Raw genomic sequence first — 27,094 nt, forward strand, 5'->3', positions numbered from 1 at the left:
TTCAGTGCAAGTTATGAAGTTGAACATTTTCATCTACAATGAAAATGTTCAACTTCATAATATCTCCAAAAATAAATTACTTTATTAAATGTTATGTTACTATTCCAAACGATCGTCCAGTGAATGCTTCTAAGAATTCCTCGAGGTGCAAGAGCATATATACCATTGTACCATCTTGCTAAAGAATGCATTGGGATTCCAGATTTCTTTCGTGCAGTTGTAAAATTAACCACGTTTGCAATGTTCAGATACTCCGCGGGATCGATATCTTCTTCTTCTAAAGATGAAGATCAATGAAGTAGTAAATGCTGCTCAAATCATGACGCAAGATGAATGCAGCCAATATCTTCAAGTAATTGACGTTTTCTTGTACAAAGAAGTAGATTGCTTACATATAAGTATATATATATATCTCCAAGTGTGCGTGCTTGCATAAGATGCATTGTTCTTGAAGTTTCACAGTTGGGCTACACTTGTATCTGGTTATGTTTCTACAAACATTCTCGAAACCTGTGTGAAGTTTATTTAAGCACGATTTTAGCTACGATTTAGTGTTTGGATTTAGCATCCACACACTTTAGGCATCTGTTTAATTGCATATATAATTGTACTTCTGGTTTTGAGCACAGGAAAGAACACACACGTTTATTGGATGATGACATGTTGCATTGAACAGCTTGTTTTTATCAATGCTAGCGTTAGAAAATCTACGGCTGATTTTTCCCGGTAAAATCGATAGTAACCTTTTCTCAGTTCTTTCTATGTGTGCCTCAAGGTTAATCTTATTGAATGGTAGTTTGTTAATCTGGTTCGGAATATTGCAGAAAAATAGAGGTGACATTTCCTCAATGACTATGGTATTTATAATGTGAAATAGTTTGTTGACTGGTGTTTTATTATCTTGGTATGTGGTTTTATTATCTTAGTTATTCTGTAACATAACAGTGTAGTGACATGGATTTATCTTATCAGCATGTCAGATATTATTTAGGATTGATTTCTTATTATCAAACTGTCAGTTGCATTAAGTGTTTATATCTTTGAAAGCAAGCAAAAATATCGCACTGTTCGGCAGTACAGTAACGAGGGTATGAAGCGCCTGTGGCAAGTGTCTAACTTGTGCCCCCTAACCAAAAATGACAAAAATTTTGAAAAATTTAAATGTAACAAGTTAAATTTTACTAAATGCAATATGTTAAATACTTACTATTATATTAACCGCATCAAAATGAGTTGCAGTGTGTTGCAGAATTTGTGTGTCTAAAGCGGCGTATTGTCGAAATTTAAAAATACAATATAAAATAGCGGACTTTTATATCTATTTATTTATTTTTATTTTTTACATTTTTTTACATTTTGCGTCCCAAACCTAGTTGCGCTCGTGGCGGGCGCCCCTTTCTCCACACCCTCGTTACGGCACTGCTGTTCGGCACATATTCTACATTGTAGTATTGTAAAGTATCTATATCTCTTATCACTTGATATATCCTTCGTGAGACAGTTCACAAAGTTCGCATAATCTGCACTGTATCGTTGTCAACTTTCTGCATTATTTTGTGATAAAACGTTGATATCTCACTAAGCCGAATAAGCTGAAAATGAAATTAAAATTCATTATTATCTACGAAAACGATACAAAGCTTAAAGAGGATTAGATGAAAATTGAAATTGTATTCAATCCCTATTTAACTTTACGAAGATACATCAAAAATACAGTTATGAAAGCCTTTGTTTCGAAATAAAATCGGAATTTTCCCCGATTCATCACTAGTTGCAACAATTTCCTTTATGCTAAATATAACTCGGTGTGATTATACGGCAAACTAAGGAGTTCGCTTTATAATAGCATTTTAATGTTTTTTATTTCTGTATCTCTCTATATATATATGCATAGTGATAGTTAAGTAATTACACTCATTAATTGCCTGCCGAAGAAAAAGAGAGAAAAAAAAAGCGGCGTTATACTAGACCAAAGAACTGCATTTGATTACAGAGCGATAACACCATTCATATATTTCGTCAATTATTTCCGGATAAAAAGATTCCGTCGCCGACAGCGCAGCAGTTCGCAAACTCGCTAAAGAGCAATGGAAGTCGCGCGCTCTACGTTCGTCCTAACACTTCTCGCCACTTTTTTATTTCCCTGTTCGGAAAGCACAGGAAAAAATGGAGGTCGTCAAGTATTACTTCTCTCCTTTGATGGATTTCGCTGGGATTACTTGGAAATGTTTCCAACTCCAAACTTCGATATTTTGTTATCAAGGGGTGTGCATGCCGAGACGGGTGTCAAAACAGCTTTCCTGACGAAAACATTTCCAGATCACTACACCATCGCTACAGGTAACGTTTATATTTCTACATCTGTTTCTTTATTATTTTACCATCAAATTATCCTGAAATTAAATAGCTAAACAACATTTTAGCTATTATTATTATTATTATTATTATTATTATTATTATTATTATTATTATTATTATTATCATCATCATTATTTATCGCGCATAATGTAAATTATGATAGGTGTTAAATATTGTTATTTTAAGCAGCATATAATTTTTAAAATTACCCATTGATTGGAAAGACATACACGTAGAATCCCGCTAAGGACGTGTAGAACAAGGACTTTTCAACTGATTGTGAGTTACCCAGTCTCGTACGGTGTGTGTGGGATTTTACTTCCCGAAACGAGTTTTTCATCATGAATAAAAGGTAAAAATCGGCCAGAAAATGCACTTTTTGATTATTATTATTAAACATAGACATAGCAGTCTAGGTGGAGATTGCCACTGAGCCCAACGCTTTAATAAAACTAAAATTTAATTTTAAAATTTTAATTTAATAATTTTGATTTAACATTAGTTTTAAATATTAAAGTATAATAATTTAATTATTTAAATAATTATTGTAATTCCGGAAAAAATTATAAAAAATCAGTTATCAAACAAGTTGAATACTTTTGCAAATATAATAAGTAGAGAGAAATCCTCAATGACTATTTAAATCTTTTATGACTATTATTCTCCAAAGGGAGTTGGTAGCACCATCCTTTAACCTTAAATGGACGAAAGTTTACAAGGTTACCGTAAATTATTGTGTTGTGTGAAATTGTGTTTCCAGAGAGAGAGAGAGAAAGAGAGAGAGAGAGAGAGAGAGAGAGAGAGAGGCCTGCGACAATGACTTAGAACGCAGCGAGAAAAAAAGAGACATTGAAAAATGTCCCGTAGACAACACTAAAAATTTCGAGTGGCCATTCACCGTCGTATCATATTTTATGTTATTTATTAATTTGTTTATTTTCTATGTATACGTAATGCATGAACGTTATAGAATAATTTCCAGTCGAATAAGATTACATGAAATCGCCTTTCTACTAAATTTTAGGTAAATTGAAATCGGTTGGATTATTAACCATTTATATAAAAGTAATAGCTACGTTATTGAAAAGTAATCATTGTAAACTGTGATGATGTTCTTTGTCTTTGAAAATTTCCTCCATTATAAAAACGGCACACTTCAATAAATTTCTAACAATAAACTAAAAATAACTGCCAGTAAAATTATCGAAATGTTATCTAAAACTACTTTCTGAGGAAAGTAGTTTTAGATAACATGCACAATGACCAGAACAGAAATATTCGAATGGATTTCCATTTCCAAAGTGGAGTGACATCTGTTGCGCATGCTATTTCAGTTCACTCTGCACCAGTAGAGGCTCATGGCTTGAAATCGTGGGGGTGCTGCAACTTTACGAAATACACATACACACTGTAAGTACAGTGTATACGTGTTTGGATAAAATATCAAAATTATAGTAAACATTTTTTAAAAAAATGAAACGTGAAAACATTGTTTATTATCGATAAAATTATACAGTTTGGTATAATTCAAAATTACTTAAAAATAAAATATATTCCTCTTGTTTTGTTTCATGAAAAAATATTGTTTATTATCGATAAAATTATACAGTTTAGTATAATTCAAAATTACTTACAAATAAAATCCATTCATTGAATTGTAATTAAAGGAATGGTTTACAATTTTTGGACATTACAATTAATCCTTTAATTGTAATGTCCATTTAAAGAGATGGAGTAAACACGATAAGCACTACTACTGCCGCAAACTGCATATAAACAACAGTCGAACAGCGCCGCATTACGCTTAATAGCTCGCATCTCACTATGACGTGTACACGCGCAAGCGTGTAGCAATATGACACTGGTAAATACAGTTAGTCGATCTCTGGCACGGGCAAGCAGGTTTTTCCTCCCGGAAACTCGGGTTTTTCGTCCTGTAAACTCAAGAAAATCGACCGTAGAACCCACATTATTTCAGACATTAAATATATTGTGTTAGGGACCACGAGATGGCGGCACATTTGAGCCGTCTCTCTTCACTGCGGACCGCTTAATTAGTGATAGCCTTGGGCCATCTGTCTCTGATTGGGTACCAGTGGAGATTGAACTGCCCACTCAGTCTCCAAAAAGTTAGATAGGGCTAAATGGCCTCGCCTACTCCCGTATACGGGAATAAAAAGGCGTTAGCTGATTTTTTTTTTTTTTTTTTGGTAAATACATACACAGTACTGCTACGTTCTTCGTCCTCCTATAATGCTATACAAGATGGATGTTTATTATTTTTTATACGAAATAAGAGAATTACATTGAATTGATGATAAAATTAAATATAACAAGCATATGCAAATAAATTAATATATATATATATATATATATAAAACAGCCTTCCTCAGGTATTCTTAAAGGACAAGAATAGTAATAAAAATTTTGAAGTATCAAAACAAATTGGAAATTACACGTAAAAATTGCCACACATAATTGATACATAAAAAACGTTGTATTTTTTCAAGTTGCTCTAACAGGCGTGCCATTGTTTATTACAAGTGTGCGTGCAGGCTCACGTGAAAGCCAATATTGAATATTGAATTTTACAACAACCGAGTAAAAGCCGATTATCAGTATATATATATATATATATATAAAGAATATATATATATATATATATATATATATATATATATATATATATATATATATATATATATATATATATATATATATATATATATATATATATATATATATATATATATATATATATATAAGCTGTTCTTTCGTTAGTTGTATTGTTGGGAAAGTGCATGCTAGTAGCATCTCGTGAACGCCAGTACATGATTACAGCTGAATAACTATCTGGGAGGCTGTAGCTCAAGTTATTATTTAGATGAACAGGATTGAAGATGATTTCTCTAGATTCCACGATTTTTCTCTCTAGTTCATCATTGCAACGGAAGATGTTAGTAGATTTTTCCCAGCAGACTTTGTGACTTTGGTTTTCCTCATTAGGATTAGCCTAGAAAAGGATATGACTAGATAATGCACTGGCTCGCTGTCTCTTGTAAGTAATGTCCCTCATCTGTTCTTCCATACGCAATTCAACAGATTTGTCTGTCTGCCCAAAATAAGAAATAAACTTACAGAAATAAACTATCTGAAAACTTCTTTCGAAGTTAATGGATATTCCATGAGAATCATTGAAAAATTCCTTCTTAATCCTCCTAGTCACTCAGAAGAAACAAATAGATTCAAAGACAATATATCTATTCCTTACATAAGTACAGTTTCACATAAATTAGCAAAAGTTCTAAGAAAATACAATATCAGAACCTTGTTCACTCCACTTCTAAAGATCCGTTTCTTAATAAGCCACCCAACACCTTGTCATCATCGACTCAAATCCCCTGGTGTATATAAAATATTGTGTGATTGTGATATTCCTTATTTTGGACAGACAGACAAATCTGTCGAATTGCGTATGGAAGAACACATGAGGGACATTACTTACAAGAGATAGCGAGCCAATGCATTATCTAGTCATATCCTTTTCTAGGCTAATCCTAATGAGGAAAACCAAAGTCACAAAGTCTGCTGGGAAAAATCTACTAACATCTTCCGTTGCAATGATGAACTAGAGAGAAAATCGTGGAATCTAGAGAAATCATCTTCAATCCTGTTCATCTAAATAATAACGTGAGCTACAGCCTCCCATATAGTCATTCAGCTGTAATCATGTACTGGCGTTCACGAGATGCTACTAGCACGCACTTTCCCAACAATACAACTAACGAAAGAACAGCTTTAAATACAACCACAACGATTTAGTGTAAATTATGTATAGAGACTCTCTCTATGATGTTCATAGTTTATTTAAGCTTCAGTGTTTTAGTGTTTTTTCTTTTTTCTTTCTTTTATAATGTCACCTGATGAAGGCTGTTAAGCCAAAACTAGTCTTGTATTTATATTAAAACCTTTTTACTTAAATCTCGGTTCTAGTCATTCAATTCTTTATAAAAATATGTATGTTAACCGAGTTAATGATCATTCTTCCATATATATATATATATATTAAGGATACCAAGTAATTTTATAAACCTGGTTTTTTTACTCCTAATCCCAAGTAAGCAAAACAGTTAAGTTTGCGCCTGAACGTAGTTCAAGTCTAAAGGTAGTGCAACACCAGGGCAACTCGTTGTAAAGGTGAGTAAAGCTCTGATCAATATTCTTAGTATTTCCCATAATGTAAAACACATCTCACTAAGACATGTATACTATTGTACATTATGGTTGGGGGGGGGTCACTACCCAGACCGGTTTCAACCTTTTTTGAGGTCTCTTCAGTGAGTAGCTAGACCCTGAAATACCAAGATTTTTAGTAATACAGAGCCTTATCAACTTTACCTATACAAGTTGCTACAAGGTGCTTTTACTTTGAATAAGAAAATTTGAATAGTGACCCTCCACCCATAATGTATAACAGTATACATCTCTTAGTGAGATGTGTTTTACATTATGGGAAATACTAAGAATAGTGATCAGAGCTTTCCACCTTTTCAACGAGTTGCCCTGGTGTTGCATTACCTTTAGACTTAAACTACGTTCAGGCGCAAACTTAACTGTTTTGCTTACTTGGGAGAAGGAGTAAAAAAATCAAGTTTATAAAATTACTTGGTATCCTTAATATATATTATCCCCAAGGTAAAAAACTTTCCCCATATAATAATAATAATAATAATAATAATAATAATAATAATAATAATAATAATATATATATATATATATATATTTATTTATTTATTTATTGCTCTTCGTGGCCATAGGTTATTGGCATTAGTGAGACATGGCTGACAGAAGATGATATAGTTAGTGGGATAGAATGTGAAGGGCATAGGGTGTTTAGGAGAGACGAAAGAAAAGAATGGGGGAGAAGTGTTGTTGATGATAGCTGATGAACTGCAGCCAAGGAGAATTGAAGTTTAACTGCAGGATAGTGAAGAGAGCACATTTGAGGGTATTTGGTGTGAGATTGAGACTAGTGGAACAACTATCTCCACCAACTATTCCAGGTGATGGAAGAGATGGTGGAGATAGTATGTATAGACAAATAGATGCAATGAATGGAAGAAGGGGAATAATTATCATGGCGATTTCAACTATGGTAATATTGAATGGAAGGAAGAGAGGACACATCGGAGGAAGGAATTGGATTTTATGCAGTTATTAACAGATAACTACCTTAGACAGCATGTAATGGAATATGCTAGGGGTTCAATAGTGCTTGACCTAGTAATTGCATCTGAGGATTTGACTATAATGAATATGACCACGTTGCCACCAATTGGAGAGAGTGATCATAAGGTCTAGACCTGGGAGTTGGCTAAGTTTGTGGAAATTTCAATTAAAAAATGGTACATGTGGAATTACCGGGCTGGAAAGTATGACGAGCTTAGGAGATTGCTTGGTTCAGTGCCATGGCATGTAAAACTGCAAGGGCTTGAGGTTGATAGTGCATGGGAAGTAGTAAAGGAGCGTTTGAAGGAGGTAATGGCTGACTGTACACCTAGAGTCCGGCTAGTAAATCAAGTAGGGATTAAATGGACGAATAACACCATTAAGCTTGAGCTCTAAAAAAAAGAAACAACTGTGGAGAGAATTTAAGGAGAAAGGTGACTTGCAAGCCCATGAACAGTATAAAGCGCAGGCCACAAGGGCAACGAGTGTGGTAAGAAAAGCAAAAACAGATTATGAAAGAACATTAGCCATGCAGGCTAAAGAGAATCCCAAACAGATTTTCGATATGCTGCAAGTAAAAGAAAAAATGTATATGGCAGAATGATTTTAAGGAATGCCAGTGGTAGGGAGGTAACTGAATCAGTTGTAATAGTGGAATTACTGAGCGAGCACTTTGCAGGAGTATATCATCCAGGTGATGATATTGCACGAATAAAGGAACTAATAGCCTATACGGTAATTGATGTGAATGAAATGGAAGCGAATAGTAAATTACAAAACCTTAATGTGGATACATCTGTGGGATTGGATGATATACCAGCTTGGGTCTTACGTGAAGCAGCTAAATAATTGTCAGTGCCCTTGACCATTTTGTTTAATTTGAGTCATGGGTCTGGGTTAGTCCCGAGGGGTTGAAAGAGGGGAAAATAGTTCCACTATATAAAGCAGGTTCCAAGATTGCTGTTGCAAATTACCGATCGATCAACATATCAGGAGTCGTTGTCAAGGTTTTGAAGAAAGTAGTCAAGAGAAAAATACAGGAATGGATAGATGAAAATGGAATACTGTATAGGGGACAGCATGGTTTTGTGAAGGGTAGATCATGCCTCGGACTTTCTCACGTTTCATAACATAGTGATGGCTGAACTGGATAAGGGTAATGGGTTTACAGTGGTACTGCTGGACCTTGCTAAAGTCTTTGACAGGATACCACATGGAATTCTAATCAATACACTGCAGCATATTGGGATGGATATAGAGTTGGTGAGATGGATAGGAGGGTGGTTGATGGAGAGATATCAGAGGGTAGTTTATTCAAGCGTAGAGTCCAAAAGACGGCCTGTGACTAGTGGTTTGCTGCAGGGTTCTGTTCTTGGACCACTACTATTTATTTGTTCATCAACGATATAGGAAAGGATCTGACAGGAACTGTTCATTTGTTTGCTGATAATACAAAGTTGGGTAGAGCAATAGTGAATGCACATGATGTCAAAATATTGCAGGATGATTTGGATAGATTGGGGGTCTGGGTTAAGGAGAATGGATGTCAATTTAATGTGGCAAAATGTACGGTTATGCATTTTGGGGTGAAAAGATTAGCAGCAGTATATCACATTGGTGGAACTGTACTCCAGGAGATTGACGAGGCCAGGGATTTGGGAGTGTTGGTGGATGGGGAGCTGAAGTTTTGGGGCACATTGCAAAAGTGGCTAAATCAGCTCATCAAATCACTTGGTTACTGAAGAATACTTTGACGAGCAGAGACAAGCAAGTTATTGTTCCTCTGTATCGAGCCTTGATAAGACTCCATCTTGACATCTGGGCTCCAGGGTTTCATCTGGATGGGGAGAAGGTGGAGAGGATCCAGAGGCGAGTGACCAAGATGATAGCAGGTCAATGGAATGAACTTTATGAGAACAGGTTAAAGATTTGTGGGTTGCAGAAATTAGTTGATAGACGGAAAAGGGGTGATATGATTGAGACATTCAAGTTACTGAAGGGTTTCTATAAGATTAATTCAGAGGATATTTTTCAGAACAGTGGTGGTGGTGGGAGGACTAGGGGCCATCCATGGAAACTGGGCAAGAGTGTGGTTAGCAAGTTAATTTAATGTGAATCAGCTCAAGGTAAAGTATGATAGTTACTGTGTGGATGTTGAATAGTTGTTCTTGACATGAGGGCCTCTCTCGTTGAGTCTAACGACTCCTTGGAGTTGCCCGTAATAATAATAATAATAACGAAAAAATTGGGGGTGCTGCAGTTCTGCAGTGCCTATGAGCCGTCTCCGCCCTGTTCTGCTCTGTCTATGTAAGAAATTATGACCACACATGGTCGCAGATTTTTAGCACGGAATGTCCCTGAAACCACAACACTCTTCCTCTTTCGATTTTTTTTTTCCCCAAAAATTCAAGTTGATGATAAAGGGAAAAAGAATTGATGACATCATCATCATAATGCAAATAACTAAATAAAATAAAATAATGACGTATCCTTAACTTTTTTTATCCCACTTTACATGCTTAATCACTATTTTTTTTACTGATAAGTGTAATGATTAATTAAAATTCACATGATGTAAATAAGGCTACAGGACTTGATGCTATTTCACCACATGTTTTGAGGGAATGAGCCTGAGAGTTAACAGCTTTTAGATATCTTTTCAACATGAGTCTTTGACTGGGTCAAGTTCCAAAGGAATGGAAAGAGGATAAATCGTTCCAATTCATAAGGGAGGTGATAAGAGTAGGATTTTGAGTTATAGACCAGTCTGTGTGTCTGGGGGTTGTGACTAAGGTATTAGAGGATTAGTTAGGACCAAGATTCAGAATTGGGTTGAGAACAGAAAAATATTCTTTGGTGGCCAGCATGGGTTTACTAAAGGAAGATCATGCTTTAGCAATCTTCTTACTTTTTATAATAAAGAGACAAGTGCGTTGAAAAAGGGTGTTCCATATACAGTGGTATATTTAGATTTTGGAAAGGCGTTTGATAAATGTCCACATGACAAGCTGGTAATTAAATTGGAACGGATGATGTTGAACTGTAGATTAGTTCGCTGGATTGGAGACTGGCTGCCTGATAGGTATGAGCGAGTTGTCTATGGAGGAGCGAGATCCCAAAAGAGGAAAGCTACTACTGGTGTACCTCAAGGGTCTGTTTTAGGTCCATTGGTGTTTAATTTGTATACAAATGATATTGAGAGAGGTCTGAATGGTGATATGCAGTTGTTTGCAGATGATGCAAAGTTAGGGAGAGATATCAGGAGCAGAGCGGATGCTGTAGTTTTGTAAGAGGACTTGAATACACTGGCTGAATGGGTAAATACGTGGGGATGTGAATTCAATGTTGCAGAGTGTAAGGTTTTGAAATTTGGAAGAGGAAATGGGATGTAGATTACACAATCGGTGGAAGTATTTTGGAAATGACAGAGGAGATGAGAGATCTGGGAGTGATCGTAGCCAATGGCCTAAAATTTTGGGGACATTACTAAAATTGTGAGGACAACACAGCCGCTAATGGGAATGATCTGGAGGGAACTGACTTGTAGAAGTAAGGATGTTATGGTTCTCTTGTATAAGGCTTTGATCAAGCCACATGTGGATTAGTATGCACAAATTTGGTCACCTGGTTTTCAAAAAGATGAAGATGTATTGGAAAAGGTTCAGAGACGGTTGACTAAGGTGGTTTCTGGTCTCTGGAATGTTGAGTATGAAGACAGATTGACAAAATGCAATTTGCAGAAATTGGTGAATAGAAGGAGGAGAGGGGGATATGGTCGAGACATATAAGCTGTTAAGAGGTTATTTCCAGATTAATGTCGGGGAGGTTTTGCACAGAATGGGTGAAGATAGGAAGAGAACAAGAGGTGATCCCTTGGAAGATGTATGAGCAAGGGAGTGAGGAGCAGGTTTTTTGCATGGAGAGTGGTGAGTGATTGGAATGCATTGCCCGAGAGTTTCATGAGCGCAGATACAGTGAATATATTTAAGGCAGGCATGGTATGATAAACTGTGCGTATAATAGTGGACCTCCCACGATGAGTCTTTGACTCCATGGAGGTTTTTATAATAATAATAAGAATAATAATAATAATAATGATGTAGTTAATCATTATCTTTTCAGTTTTAGTCATTATTTTCATTGTTGGCAAGCGACTTTCCCAGTGCTATTTATAAATTGTGTAAATTTTCTGTTAGTTTCGTTTCATTTCTGATTCATATATTTCGACTGAGCAAGACACAGTGTAAAGAAATAAATCTATAAATATAGTTTTCGTTTTAATTTCTTTATCAATCTCTCTCTCTCTCTCTCTCTCCAACTCTATCAGTCAGGGGTGGCAAAACAGTGACTTTGTGAGCAAATAATTAAGGAGAAAAAGGACTGTTGATGTATTTCTTGTACAACGGAGGTCATTGACTTTGGAAAAACAATAGTGTTGTATACACGCAAGAAATAATACACTGAACGAAAGAACATGTCCAAAGTTTTTAGAGACTAAATATGCCATGCATGTGATCTGTTGGTGACAGGAAAGGCTAGATGCGTAAATCAACCAAAGAAGAGGGAACTAAGGAAACGATCTGAGTATCTTCGAAATATTTTTTCGAGAAATAAGATGAGATTATAGATTGAAAGCAATGAAATATACTTGATTATCTTCGTCCCAGAGCGTCCGTAGCTCAGTTGGTTTCGACAAAGTCCTTTGATTGGAAAGTTCGCGGGACAAATCCCTTCTAGAACTCAAAACAAAATCTTTATTAGGGTGTTCCAACTGAAGGTGAGTAATACGGCGTCATGCGGAGATAGGTTTCCATTCGGAAACTCGGATTTTTTATATTGCAACAAGGCAAACCAAGAGAAAGCATGCCATTTACACACAGAAATATCGATTTAGGCATAAGACATTACGGATAGGATTTGCGACTAGCAAAAGATGACCATTATGCACAAACGGAAGTGTTAACGATTGCTACAATTCTGTACTGCATTCTTAGCAAGATATCATACTTGAAATAGCAGCTCGTGTAACTCGCTCAAACTGATTTTATTAACTAAAACATAGCTAGATTTCATTTGCTGGTACAAAACAGCCAGAGTTGTCAACTGGTTTGGGACTAAGCCTTGGGCAAACAGAAGAAGAATTTCCAAATTATTGTCCTTAACACTTAATACCATGAGCTTGATATAACAATCCATGTCGTGCTGATACAGGCGGAGGTCCGTAGCAGAAAGTTTTATCAGTATAGAATTCTGTAGAATGGGATTTGTTAAGGATTTCATGCACAAGTAACATGCACTAATACGTAATATTGCCTTAGTGTTACCCATAATATTACCTCACCTTTACTTTCTGAAAACGTACTATTCACATATTCCGTGTCGACATGAATGCATTCAGTTTAGGTGACTGATGTGAAATGACTCATCATTTCACACTTTTGTTGTTTGGTTCGAAGCCAGTGTATTATGATTAATTTTATGTGCTCTTTCTGGAGAGTTTCTTATCCTGTGTGATGAAAAACCCAAGTATCTAAAAAGAAAAAAACTCTGCTACCTTCGTATGAAACCGTTTAATCCTAAAGACGCAGTTAACAGACAAAATATTTTTGGTGTGGATTGTATGATGTAATGGAGAGGCTTGCACACTCTGAGGATACTAGCTATCGGAAGGGCTCCCCAAGCCAGATAGGTCTTAGAAGACAATCCAGACTAAGTGTACCTCACCCTCCCATATTTTAATTGATGAATAGAAGGAAGAAAGAAACAAACAAACAAATTGTCCATACCGAATCGGGCATTTCCCGAGGCAACAAGGACCGCATTTGGTGCTATAGATCCTGGGCATAAGAAGATAAATGGGCTACAGGACTCAGACTCTCTTGCTCAGGAACTAAAGAACTGCGATGCGACTGGAAGAAGAGTAATCAAAACAAAAAAGACATTGACTTTTTCTGGATACAAGATGATTATGGAAGCTTATTATGAATCGAATCCAGTATCAAGAAGATATAAAAGCACATGTATGATATTTAGAAACAAAAATTCCCTGATACTGCAGTCACTGAGCAGCGATTGATGGACAAACGAAGATTTACTGTAAAAAAAAAAATATCTCACTGATGTCGAACTTAAAGAATTGCAAAGAAAAATTGCCACAGAATCCCAGCAAGAACTCGAGGCAGTTGAAAGGCTCATGATGAAACAGTTCAAGAAAATTTCTTGAATACAGATAATCCAAATTATAACCAACAGGATTACTTAAATGCTAGACATTAAGACCTGAGATGTGAGTGTGGAGTAAATGCAGAACACCTGAGAAAGGCAGTGAACAAACTACTGAAACTGAACAAAGCCGAAGACAAGATCTAGCTGCAGTATTAATCAACACCAATATGGTAATAGAAGCGATTTCTACAAAAACATTTAGAGAAACAAATCAGCTACTGCTGTACATGTGTGGCAGCTGTAGTTAAACAAACTTGGATATAAAATACAATACGGATAAACCAAAAAGATGCACCTAAAATGGAAATTACGCTCAGAATCAAAAATAAACAAGCATCGGACAGATGTTAACAAGTTAAAGAATTTTAAACAAGAAAAACTTAAGCAGGACAAGATCGAGAGCAATCTAGAAAACTTATACAAGTGTCAGAAGAATTAAAACAAAGAATTATGTTGATAAAAAAAAGGGAAAAAAAAGATAATTTGCTATGAAAGCAGAATAAGTCAATACAACGAAAATATTCAGTTCGAGATTAATCAACATTAATTTATATATATATATATATATGTGTTGATTAATGTTGATATATATATATACAGGGTGTTCGGGATAAATTTGACAGTTTCGTAAGGAAAAAGAAAATCTTCTTTGTATCTATTAAATTTAATGAATTGACAAAAAAACATTACAGGCAGAGTTAATTACAATACTATCAACAAGATTTACTCAAAATAACCACCATTAGCATCGATCACAGCTTCAATTCTGCTTCGGAACCTCGAACAAGCTGATGCTACAGTCTCCCTGGGAAGGGCCGCAAAAACTGTTTTAATTTTATCCATTAACTGGGCTTTTGTATTACTGGAAGTGCGATTGGTGTCTTTTTCAACTGCGCCCCATACAAAATAATCCATGGGGTTAAGGTCTGGGGAGTTTGGAGGCCAAACATTTGGACTGGTGAAGTCGTAGAAATTTTCAGACAACCATTTTTGACTTTTCCCAGAGGTGTGGCAAGGGGCCGAATCCTGCTGCCATACATACGCCTACCATTGGCTACCCTTGTTATCCAGGGCTTGACTACAGTTAGCAACTCCACGAACAAAGCCCGAATTCCAATGCCAGGGTTCTTCAACACCTGTTCCTGCAGATTTGCGAGGAATTCTGCTGTACGAACGCAATCAGATCGTCTGCTAGGGATCTTTCTTCTTGCTACATCCTCGTAGTCACCATTGCAAGTCTCTAGTTCATGCCTGATTGTTTTTACTGTATTCAGGGAGCATTGGGCAGCAGTCGTAATATCCTTATTTTGATGGCGGGCACGAATCATCATGATACAAGTTATTCTCTTCCATGATTCAGGTGGGTTCCAGCTATCCATCCTTTCTGACATCTTGTATATGAATGAAGAAGGGTCCAAACTTTTAAATGAAGAGAAGTGTGTGTTAATACATGTAACTTATGGAAAATTATAATTAATTATAAATATGTCAAATTTATCCCGAACACCCTGTATATATATATATATACACACACACACTGCATGGGAAGAAGTCAACGGACACCATAGTGTGAGAATCAAACAGCCGTGGGGGGGGGGACCACCTTAATAACATGTAAGACCTCCTTTCACTGTAATGAATGCATCAATCGTACGGGGCATACTTTTCCACAAGTGTACGATAGTGATCAATGGGAATTTTGGACAATTCTTCCTGCAGGCATGTAATGAGATCTTGGGCTGTTGTAGAGTTCAAGGGATATCCACCCTACAACAGCCCAAGATCTCATTACATGCCTGCAGGAAGAATTGTCCAAAATTCCCACCCCGACGCTCCAGTTCATCCTACAGATGTTCAATAGGGTTGACATCAAGGCTCTGTGGTGGCCAGTCAAGTGTGTAGTGACGTTCATGTCCACAAACCACGCAGTTACAGCAGCAGACTTATGACATGGTGCATTCTCTTGCTGATAGAGATAATATTACGTTCTGTGGAAACTCCACAAAGTAGGAAGCATCGCATTGTCCAGAATGTTCAGATACCGCTCGGAGTTCAATGTTCGTGGCATCACAAACACAGCTCCTAGACCAAACCAAGAAAAATGGGACTATACCATCATACCACCACCTCCGAATTTCCTAGCTGGGGTTACGCACTCTGGTAAAACACGTTCACCGGGCATCCGCCACACCCTTCAATCTGCTCGTTAGAGTATAGCATGATTCGTCGCTCCATAACACAGTTTTCCAAGCTTCCACGTCCCACTGTATATATCCTCTTTGCACATGCACGTTGGTTCGGGTAATGTGGGGTTTGCATATTGCGGTTATACCATAGAAACTGATGTTGAGCATCAGGTCTGAATGTGTTTGTGCAGATGTATTCTAGTCGATGCCCGGTACTCTGCATTCAATGTGTCGGCAGACGAATGGCGGATTTTACATATTATCCGTCGCAGCAACCTACGGTCACGTTCGGTGAGTGTGGCGGATCGTCCATTGCGGGTAGTACTTGCAGTTGACTACATGCACTTCCATATCAGTATGTAATCATTGATTGTTGAACGGATGGCCCAAGTTGTCAACAATTTGCCAAACAGATAGTCCTGCAACATGGCATCCTATTATGTTCGGAATATTTTCTGCTGTTCCAGCATCTACGCTGTGTATACACACACACACACTCATGAGCTAAAACACTGACTATCCAATCTGTTTCCGTCCAAAAACAATTGGCCTCTAACTGGCCAGTGGTGGCAGTATCCTGATATATTACAATGGTTTCATATCCGTTGAACATACCTTGATCGCTAATTATACTTGCCTAAGGATTATTTTAGACCAAGCTCCTACATAGTAACTGTGGTCCGATGGATCTGGACTTGTCCAGCAAGATAACGCCTCATGTCACAAGCATAGTTCGAAGGACATATCCAAGCATTTTGTGTGCTCATATATCCGTCTATTTCTCCTAATTTGAATTCCATCGAATATTTATGAGATCATGTGGAATGCACATCAGCCAGTCGCTGCCAGTATTTCGCTCGGTCGCTGCCTTCAAGAATGATATTTTGTTTAGTTGGTTCAAAATACTTCAGTACGCCTTCCATAGTCTAACGGAATCAATTCCAAGACAGGTGTGAGCAGTTATCTCGGCCAAAGGAGGTCCAACTTGCTTCCTAGATAGGTAGGTGGCTGTAACGTAATATTTTGGCTCATGAGTGTATATCGTTTCACCATTATATATCTATACATCGGCATGTTTGATGGAATTGAACAAGTGTGTATATTTTGCATATTTTGATCAGTGATCATAGGCTCCACTGCATGTTGTAGGAGAATGTATACGAATATAAGAATGCTATGTGTTATAATTTCTATTTATAAATATTGTACAAATAAGAAAAGGGAAACTTAACAGTTTTTTTTAATTGCAGGTTTGTATGAAGAGAGTCATGGGATTATTGCAAATAGAATGTATGATCCAGTATTCAAAGAAGTTTTTAAAATGAGTACACTTGATCCAAAGTGGTGGGATGGTGGAGAGCCAATTTGGATTACTGCCAAGCTACAAGGACTGACATCAGGAATATATTTTTGGCCCGGAAGTGAGGTTACCCTAAAAAATGTGACAGCTGACCATGTTTTTCCCTATGATGGTAATGTTCCTTATGAAGAAAGAGTCGATAAAATCATATCGTGGCTTGTTGATGGGATAGACCTAGCTTTGGGATATTTTGAAGAACCAGATAAGAGTGGGCATCAATATGGGGCAGGTAGTGAGGCTGTTGGTCGTGCTGTAAAAAGGGTTGATGAAATTCTGGGATCTTTTATAAACCAACTTAAACAAAGGAACCTATTTGAAGAAATTGATATTATAGTAGTCAGTGATCATGGAATGGCAAACGTTTCTAATGATGCCAACCACACAATCTATTTGAACAAATTCATTAAGAAGAGTGATTTTGAAATAATTACAGAACAGGGTACTACAACGGGCATCTTCCCTAAAAACATTACATATGTTTTCAACAAACTGAATGGCATTCATCCAAATGTGACTGTTTACAAGAAAGAAGACATTCCTCGTCATTTCCACTACACAAACCACAGAAGAATACCACCAATTATTCTTATTCCAGATGAAGGATATTCCATATATTTGGTAAGTAAACATATTTAAGTCGATGAATTAAGTAATAGCAAATAGTTATATATCAAACAAAAAGAATGGGATTAATGTGTGTTTAATATAATTACGGATCATACTAAGTAATGTAGCTATCTCTTCCAACTTATAACTTGGACACTAAAAGGTCTTCACGTCCTGATGGCATCTCTCCAATTGTTCTCAAACATTGTTCTCCAGAGTTAACATTTGTCTGCATCATCTCTACAATCTTTCATACTTAGCTGGCAGCCTGGCACTTATCTGAATACATGGCAGCAATCTTATATCTAACTTATTCCAAAAAATGGAAACAGAAGTCTACCATCACTTGCTGATATTATATCCAGCATCTTCATAACACAAAAACAGTTTGTCACAGTACGTGAAATAGAAAGACTAGTTTAAAAAATTTTAACGCACAAGACAAGGAACTAAAGTTCTAATCAGGCACCTAAAGTTGGCCGAGGTGAACTTAAGGCCAATTATTACCAAGCAATCTGGCTCTTAAAAACCTAATCTTGATAGAGCAGAATTCCGCACAAGTTAAAAGAATTTCGCCCTTCCTCCTTTAAGATTGCTTGCTTCCCACAAGAAACTGAAACCTCATCAAAAACTGAGTGAAGAGCTAATCCCATAGCGAGTCTGCTATGGGTTTAGCTCTTCCAAGGCTAGGTGATCACATGGATATACTTGTTAGTATATCAACAGTATCAGATGGAGCGTATTGCCATTTTCAGAGGAGGACAAAACCTCCCCATCTCAATATGAAACCAACTACTTATTCATTCGAAAATCCTTGAACAATTTATATAACAAAGTAACAGAAAGGCCTGGATTTTCATGTAGGCAAGACCTCGACCTTAACGCTACATCAGGACGAGTTTACGTCTAGAGAACACCCAATGAAGCCTACAATCCGGAATGAGTGGTTTCAACACTAAAGCACAGGGGCAGTTCTGTGAGGCAATATCGTGGTATTCTACTTTTCATGGCAGAATTACTGTAAATGATTATTTGGGCATTTTGGGTAATCAAATGCATCCCATGATGCAAACTTATTTCCAAACAATACAGTATTCCAAGATGACAATGTCCCCCATTCAAACAGCTTGGAGTGTACAGTCTTGCTTTGAAGAGAATGAAGATGAACTTCATCTACCCTGGCCGGCACAATCACTAGATTTAAAAACATTATTGAACCACTGGTTAGTTTTGAAGAGATTAAAAAACACATTCCTACCTCCAATGTCTTTAAAACAATCTGAAAATGTTTTTCAAGAATGGTACAAAATTCCACCAGAAACTATTCAAACTTGAGTCCACACCCAGAATTCAGGTTGTACTGAAGACAAAAGATGGTCTAACACCATATTAATAAAGAAATATGTGTATATATTACAAGTGCTTTTATTATTTTGTCCAACTCTGTATTTTATCCTGTTGACATTTGTCACTGACCAGATAGCTTCAAATGTGCTACCTCTCAACCAACAGTGGAGGTTGCCATTCTTCTGCTGTACTCGACAATATTCCTTTCACCATATTTTCTGTTCTAGGTAAAATCCAAAAAACCATCGCATTCTACACATACTGACCACTGAATTAGAAATCTTTATGCAGATATATGTAAGTCATTTATGCAGCATACATGCAAAATACTTGGTCACGTGCATCACCACATCTTCTAAAGCAGTGCTTCCCAAACTGTGAACCGCAGCTCCCTTGGGGAGCGTCAGTTTTGTTGGTGGGGGCGTGAAATAATGAAAACATATTTAAAATGTTTTAAGACTAAGTGTGGCATGTCAAATGTGTATGTAAGATGCTAAAAATGTAATATTGTCATTTAATTTTTGCAATATTCTCTGTGTATGTTTTATATTGAATAGAAATACAATAAATATTATAATAATATATGTCTATCACGATTTTTTTTCCTGACGGCAGCCATGAAATATTTTAATTTTTTCAAAGGGGGGCCTTATACATTCATAAGTTTGGGAAGCACTGCTCTAGAAAACTATTTAGAAATACTGCTGTCAGTATTAATCAAGTTTTGATCACAATGGGAAAAAACCAAGGATCTTTCGGAATTCGAATAGGGCTTATTGTTGGTGCCCATCTGACTTAAGCTACTATTTTGAAAACAGCAGAGAAGACTGGTTTTTAAAAGGTGTGATATCCTGGGTGTTTAATCAGTGGGAAAACAACCTACTTTACTTGTCTAAGAGGCATAACTGTGTTTCTAACAAAATGTCAGGAACAAGACTGCCATAGTCTGAGAAAGCTTGCACGGACAAACAGAACTTCCTGTGGCTAGCAATTGACTGACGCATTTAATAAAGACTGTTCCTGACCAATATCACCAAATTATATACAGGGAATTGAAGATGGTATTGCAGTCTCATGCCTATACAGAAACCATTGATTTATGCAAAGAACCAGAAAGTTCATCTGCAGTGGTATCAGGAACACCTGACTAGACACTGGAAGACGACAAAAGTCATGTGATCTAACAAGTCACAGTAGGCAGATATGGGAGCCCATTAAGCAATGAACCTAGCATGCCTTGTAAACACAACTCAAGGTTCTGAAGGTGGTATCATGGTCCCCTTATACTGCTGAAAAGTATGGTGTCCTCCAAGGATGTTGCCAATCACAGTCATCCTGCAATGTTGACTTTTATTTGGAGGTGATGGTCCATCATGCAAGAACTGCTCAGCAATGTTTTAGCGAGCTGATGACAGCTACTTCTACCATCTTCCTTGGCCAGCACAAAATTCAGACCTGAACCTCATTGAGAATGTATGGGACATGTTAAAAAAACAGATCTGGGAGCAGTCCTTTTCCAATCTTTAAAGGTACTTGTGGCATGACTATAAACAATAAATTATACAATAACCATGGTAATTAACTGTGTATGTATATTTCAAAAGTTGCAGCACCCCCACGATTTCAAGCCAAGAAATGCCACTGCCCCAAGATCCTTTATTTCCTCCACCTCTGGCAATATATCCCCACCAATCATAAATTCTGCATCCCACCTTTGTTTCCCAAATTTTAAAACCTTACACTTTGCAACATTGAACTTGCATCCCCATTCCCGTGCCAATCACTCAATTTATTCAAGTCTTTTGTAGGGCCAATATCTTCTCTACTCTTCATAGTTCTTCCCAACTTTGCATCATCTGCAAACAACTGAATATCTCCATCCAAATCTTCGCCAATATCATTAACGTACAAGTTAAACAGTAATGGCCATAAACAGATCCCTGAGGCACACCACTAGTGACCTTCCTTTTCCGGGATATTGCTCCCCCATACACAACTTGCTGATATCCATCAGATAGCCAGTCTCCAATCCAATGCACCAATCTAATATCCAACCTCATCAACTCAAGTTTGACTATCAACTTATCATGCAGTAATCTATCAAAAGCCTTTGCAAAATCTCAATTAGCAAATCCATGCTGTCCATCAAAGATAATACCATTGTTGTCAACCCAATTCTGGATCCTAGTTCTCACAAGCTTCTCCAACAACTTAACCACATCACTTGACACACAGACAGGCCTATAATTTGATGCTTGTGTGCTATATCACCACCATTATGAAGTGGCACAATCTTGCCTTCCTTCCACTCCTTAGGAACTTGACCCAGTGCAGTACTCAGATTAAAAAAATATGTCAAGGCAGATGTCAACTCCCTGGCACATTCCTTTAGAATATGTGGTGATATATTATCAAGTCCCACAGTCTTATTAAGATCTATTTTGCTCAACTCCCCCTACACTTCTTGCTCACTTACAATCAAGTCTCTCCTCCCCATCATCAACTGCTCTCAATCTTTCCATGAAGTCGCATTCACAAGACTGAAAGACCTTTATGAAATGTTCATTAAGTATCTTCTACAACAGCTGTCTTTCTACCATTTTCCCCAATCAATGTCATTCTTCCATTATCATTCTTTTTTTGCTGGCTACATATCGAAAGAACTTCCCAGGATTCTTTTTTGGCTTCATTAGTTAACTGCTGCTCATACCTCACCTTTGCTACCCTTACCAACCACGTCACCCACCTCGCCTGGTGACTTGGTTGGAAAAATATGCTTAATTTCATTATTCATCCATTTCATACCTGATTATTTAACCTTCTGACCCCTGGAATACATTTAGACATTGCTTCTACTAGATAGTTCTTGAAAATCCCCCAAGCTGCACTGATCTCTTCTCCAGCCAACTCCTCATTCCATGCTACACTCGCAAGCAGCCTCCTGAGCTCTTCATAATCACCCCTCCCCCCTTGTAGTTCCACATATACCCTTTTCTCAGAGGTCCTCACACTGGTGGCAACCACCCAGGTAATCACTACATGGTCACTTTCCCCAACTGGTGGGTGATTGGACACCTCATTTATCCTCTGATGAGATGATCAAATCCAAGACCCTCAATCCTCGTGTGCCCTCTGTTACATACTGTTTGGGGTGGTTGTCCCTCAAAAACTCAAGAAACTCGCTTTCTTTACTTCCAGAAACAGTTGCTATCTCATCATCCCAGTCTATACTGCTATAATTAAAATCGCCCATAATGATCACTCTTTTCTTATTTGCTTGGCTAATTTGATTATACATTTCATAGTCACTACCATCCACATTACCAGGTCAATAACAACATCCAACCAAGTATTTCATTCTATTCACCTCTATCTCACACCACACTGCCTCAAAACCACTGGCACTATTTCCCTCTTGCATCTCTACTCTGACATAACTCTTTCTCTATCATCAATAGCACTACCACTCCCTTTTTACTCTTTCTATCCTCACGAAACACATCATACTCTTTGATATTTTAAAGAGTGAGAGAAAGGATCTGTCTTGTAATGGAAATTTAATGATCAAGGATGTATCTGATACAAATGCGAGGAAATGATTTCCTGGAGCAAAGATTGATGATTTCATTGTCACTATTAAAATGCAAAGATAAAAAGTAAAAGAATTTTGTTACATACAAATAGTTTGAAAGGTGAGAAGTATTATATGAGAGAGAGAGGAAAAAAAGGAGATGAAAGAAGCAAATTTAGTCAGTGCATAGGTTGTACAGGAGGAACAGTGTGCAGTTTATGGATATGTGGTTGAATTTGATAGTACAAAGAGATTGGTATATGACTGACTGCCTTCATTTAAATAAATTTAGAGTTGGTCTGGTTACAGAATCGAAGATAAATATTGTATTTTCAAGAAGGAGAAAGAAGACAAGAGAGTGGTGTATTGTTGATCAAAGCAGAATTGCAACCAACACTCAACACATTTAGAGGATTAGCACGAAGTCAACAGCAATCTTGTAGGAGGCAAGGCATCCAAAGTTATGTCAGGAGATAAAAAAACCGACAGGACAAAATATATATTTGGTTGTAGCTACAGGCCTGTGGATGAAAACTAAATGTAAATGACATGCATCAGTAGATTAGCTTAATGAGCAGAGAGAAAATAATTATGATAAAAGTAATTATTAAGTTTCGATAAGACAATTATAGAGACATTGCAAGAAGGAAAGTGCACTTGGAGGGATAAAATTTATGCAACTTTTGAAACTACAAAAAACATCATGTGATAGAGACTAAGATTTAGAGTGCTGGATGTAGTTTTAAGATCAGAAGACTGGTCCATAACCAAAACATGCATACCTGAAAACGCTGCAAGTGAAGGACACCATGGGATGATCAAGGAGTGCTTGAAGGAAGCACTGGAATGAATATCTAGTGTCAGGAAAATTAATGAGATTTAAATAAATGGCATTGTTAAGTAGGAGCTGTGATAAAAGAAAATGTTGCAAGCATAAACATTGTGTTCAAACTCACAACAGAAAGCCAAAAGCTAGAAGAGTGAACAGCAGAAGGGGAAAAATCTGAACTGAGAGCAGATCGGTTATGCATCGAAAGAAATCTTGGAGTTCTTTATGTGACAGCTAAAAGAAGAATAATTATAAATGGGCAAATATGAAAATTGCAGATGGCAGGAATAAAAGCATTTGATTTACTGAGCAATCAATTTGCAGGTGTGTATCATCCAGATGGACACAACTCTCTGCTGTTGTGAAAATAGTGGTAGAAGAACTGGAGGTGCTTAAAATTATAAAATCTTGGATACATAGTGATGGTTGACTGACAGATGACTGCGAGTTGTGAATGGGTAATAATCTTGAAGAACAGTGAGAAAGCAGTTCTGCATGGTTCTATTCTGAGGCCATGATGTTATTATATATATAGCTCGGGATTTGGAGGTGATGAAACAATTCAAATATTTGTGGATGATGCTAAATTTTGGAGAGTGGCTATTAATTTGGATACGGTAGTGCTAAGGACAGGAGAATGGGAACAACAGTTCATTGTTTCAACTTACTTTGGACAGAGGAAATGGAATGAGGTATATCATTCATATGTATATCAGGGGCGTATATTCCGGGTGTGTTAAGTGAGGTTCACATCCATGGAATAGCAATATCACCGATATTATATTTTTGCATTTATCCCATTTTTAAGAAAACTAAATAACAAAAATGCTCCGGGTCAAGATGGAATAACAAACAAGGTGCTCAAGCTACTTCCCCGCAAAGGGGTTATGCATCTGGTAGCCATCATTAATGCCATCCTCCGGATAAATTATTTACCAGAGCGATGGAAAATTGCCGATGTTTTCCTAATTCCCAAACCTGGAAAAAATACACAGTTTCCTAAAAATTACAGACCAATCAGCCTTCTTTCATGTATAGGTAAGATAGCCAAACGTGCTATTCTCTCACGCGGGTTCAAGAGGCAACAGATATCAACCATGTCATTCAAGATGAACAATTCGGCTTTAGGAAATATCACTCCACAACGCCACAAATTTACAGAGTTATCGAACATATAACCCAAGGGTATGAATGGCACCAACACTCTAGAGCAGTTTTCCTGGACGTCACAGGCATTTGATAGAGTGTGGCATCACGGACTAATTTTTAAGCTACACAAAGTTGGTATTCCATTACCACTAGCTCTACTTATCAAGTCATATCTAAATAACAGAAAATTTTAAATAAAACTCAATGGTATCAGATCCACAGAGAGGAGAATCACGGCCGGAGTCGCTCAAGGCTCTCTGCTATCTCCCCTACTTTTCTCCATATACGTGGCAGATCTCCCCAAACTGTCCCCAGCTATCACCGCTTTATATGCCGATGACACAATAATTATAGCCAGATCCCTCTGTCCACACTTGGCCATGATCAAGCAGCAGAGAGAAGTCAACGAATTGAAGACAATGAGGATTGGTACACCAAATGGCATATCACAATTAATCCAAACAAAAGCTCTGCAGTACTTTTCACCAGATGTAAAGCAGAACCGAATACAAGCATACAAATGTTTGGTAAAATCATCCCTTGGCACAATTCTACCAAATATCTGGGAGTTCATCTTGATAGACGTCTAAACTTCAAGTCATATATGGATAGTGTCGCCACTAAGGCAAGTCAGACCACAGCACAGCTATATCCACTTTTGAATAGGAACAGCTTCCTAAGCATAAGCAACAAAATTCTCCTTTACAAATCGGTAATCAGACCACAACTAACTTATGCCTCTCCAACCTGGAGTCACAAGACTAAAAGCAACATCAACAGACTTCAGATAATATAGAATAAATGCCTAAGAATGGCATTTAATGCCCCATGGTTCATCAGAAACATCCAGTTACATCAAGAAGCCAATCTTCCAGATATTAAGACCTACATGACAGGCATTGCAGAGAAATTCTTCACAATCATGGATAATCACCCAAATCAGCTAGTTCGACAGGCAGCGGACTACAAGCCCTCAGATTGTTTCAAACATAAAAAACCGAAATCCTCCATCACAAGAGAAAGCTGATTCAGCCTCAATACTCACAATGAGCGGGTAAATTCCCACAATAATCTCATCACCCACAATTTAAACTCCAGATGAAGGGATAAAGAGTCAAGGACTCAGTCCATCAACCAATTAAGTTTAAGTTCAAATCAACTGCCTTAGTATCCGATAATGTGAAGCACACCTCCTTTTGGGCATGCATAATGCTATGCATTATAGGAAGGATCATTACCCAGACTAATTTCGACCTTTATTGAAGTTTCATCAATGGGAGCCAAAGCCACACCCAGAAAAGATACCAGGGTTGAATTGATGCAGAAGTCATATTTCCCCATATTCAGCCTTGGTATTTCATCAGGATCTGGATTCCACTGATGAAACCTCAATAAAGGTTGAAACCAGTCTGGGTAGTGGCCCTTCCTATAATGCATAGTGTTACAGAATATTATAATACAAATTTGGGTGTGTGCTTTGCATTATGGAATACTAAGACAATTAATGTGAAATTATTCACTGTATACAAGTAGACCAGTTGTAAAGATACGTTATCCAAGTGTAACGCACACAAAGTTTGCTTGCACTTGGATAAAGGAAGAATATAATTTCTTGGCAAATATATTTTATTATATGTAATCACTGCAATTTATACATTCTCCTACTTATCAATAAAAAATTAAAATATCTTCAAAAATTATTTTCTACCATCAAATATCACATTTATTAGTGTTCCTTTGATTATAGGACAGATCATCTGCACAGCAGATCACAGGAGTCCATGGATATAATAATGATTTAATGTCAATGAGACCCATTTTTTGTGCTTGTGGTCCTGATTTCAAGAAGAACTACAAAAGAAAGGAATTTGAAACTGTGCACATATATCCTTTATTATGCCATTTGCTTGACATAAAACCTTCACATAATAATGGTAGTCTAGCAGCTATAAGAGATATGTTAAATTCTAGTAACATTTTGAAACCTCCTGTAATTTTCTGTCTACTGTATGTCATTTTACTCATTTATTATAGTATACGACTTAACAGATATTTATGATATTTAAATCAGTTCAATAAGCATTCACGAATGTTGTACAAATTACATTTATATGCCATTTGTCATTATAAAAAAATTAAGAAAAAAATAGTGACTTTTAATAAAATGTCATTCAAAATACTTAACTGTAAACTTTAATGAATTAAATAATAACATATATGTTTAGACACATTAA

General features: G+C 36.9%; 2 protein-coding genes across 2 annotated transcripts in view; one reads left to right on the forward strand and one right to left on the reverse strand.

Moving 5' to 3' along the window:
• The window catches only part of LOC150109095 (uncharacterized), an 88,762-nt gene extending 84,661 nt beyond the window's left edge, over nt 1–4,101 (reverse strand). Inside the window, exon 1 of the mRNA XM_090411673.1 lies at nt 3,993–4,101. The gene's annotated coding sequence lies outside the window, so the exon portion shown is untranslated. The remainder of the gene's footprint in view (nt 1–3,992) is intronic.
• Nucleotides 1,713–27,094, forward strand: LOC150109112 (ectonucleotide pyrophosphatase/phosphodiesterase family member 5-like). The gene is made up of 3 exons (XM_090411649.1): nt 1,713–2,340; nt 17,249–17,976; nt 26,608–27,094. Exons 1-3 carry the CDS (start codon nt 2,088–2,090, stop codon nt 26,917–26,919), a joined length of 1,293 nt encoding a protein of 430 aa, XP_090267775.1. The 5' UTR covers nt 1,713–2,087; the 3' UTR covers nt 26,920–27,094.

The sequence above is a fragment of the Typopeltis vanoorti genome, chromosome 2, assembly GCF_054136105.1.
Source record: "Typopeltis vanoorti isolate ZY-2024b chromosome 2, IOZ_Tvanoo_1.0, whole genome shotgun sequence".
Classification (NCBI taxonomy): Eukaryota; Metazoa; Arthropoda; class Arachnida; order Uropygi; family Thelyphonidae; genus Typopeltis; species Typopeltis vanoorti.

Bases quoted from the DNA above. Each gene is read 5' to 3' on its own strand.
- LOC150109112 (XM_090411649.1), top strand. From the start codon at position 2,088: ATGGAAGTCGCGCGCTCTACGTTCGTCCTAACACTTCTCGCCACTTTT. The intron at 2,341-17,248 runs GTAACGTTTATA...TTTTAATTGCAG, and splicing joins TCACTACACCATCGCTACAG to GTTTGTATGAAGAGAGTCAT. The intron at 17,977-26,607 runs GTAAGTAAACAT...CTTTGATTATAG, and splicing joins AAGGATATTCCATATATTTG to GACAGATCATCTGCACAGCA.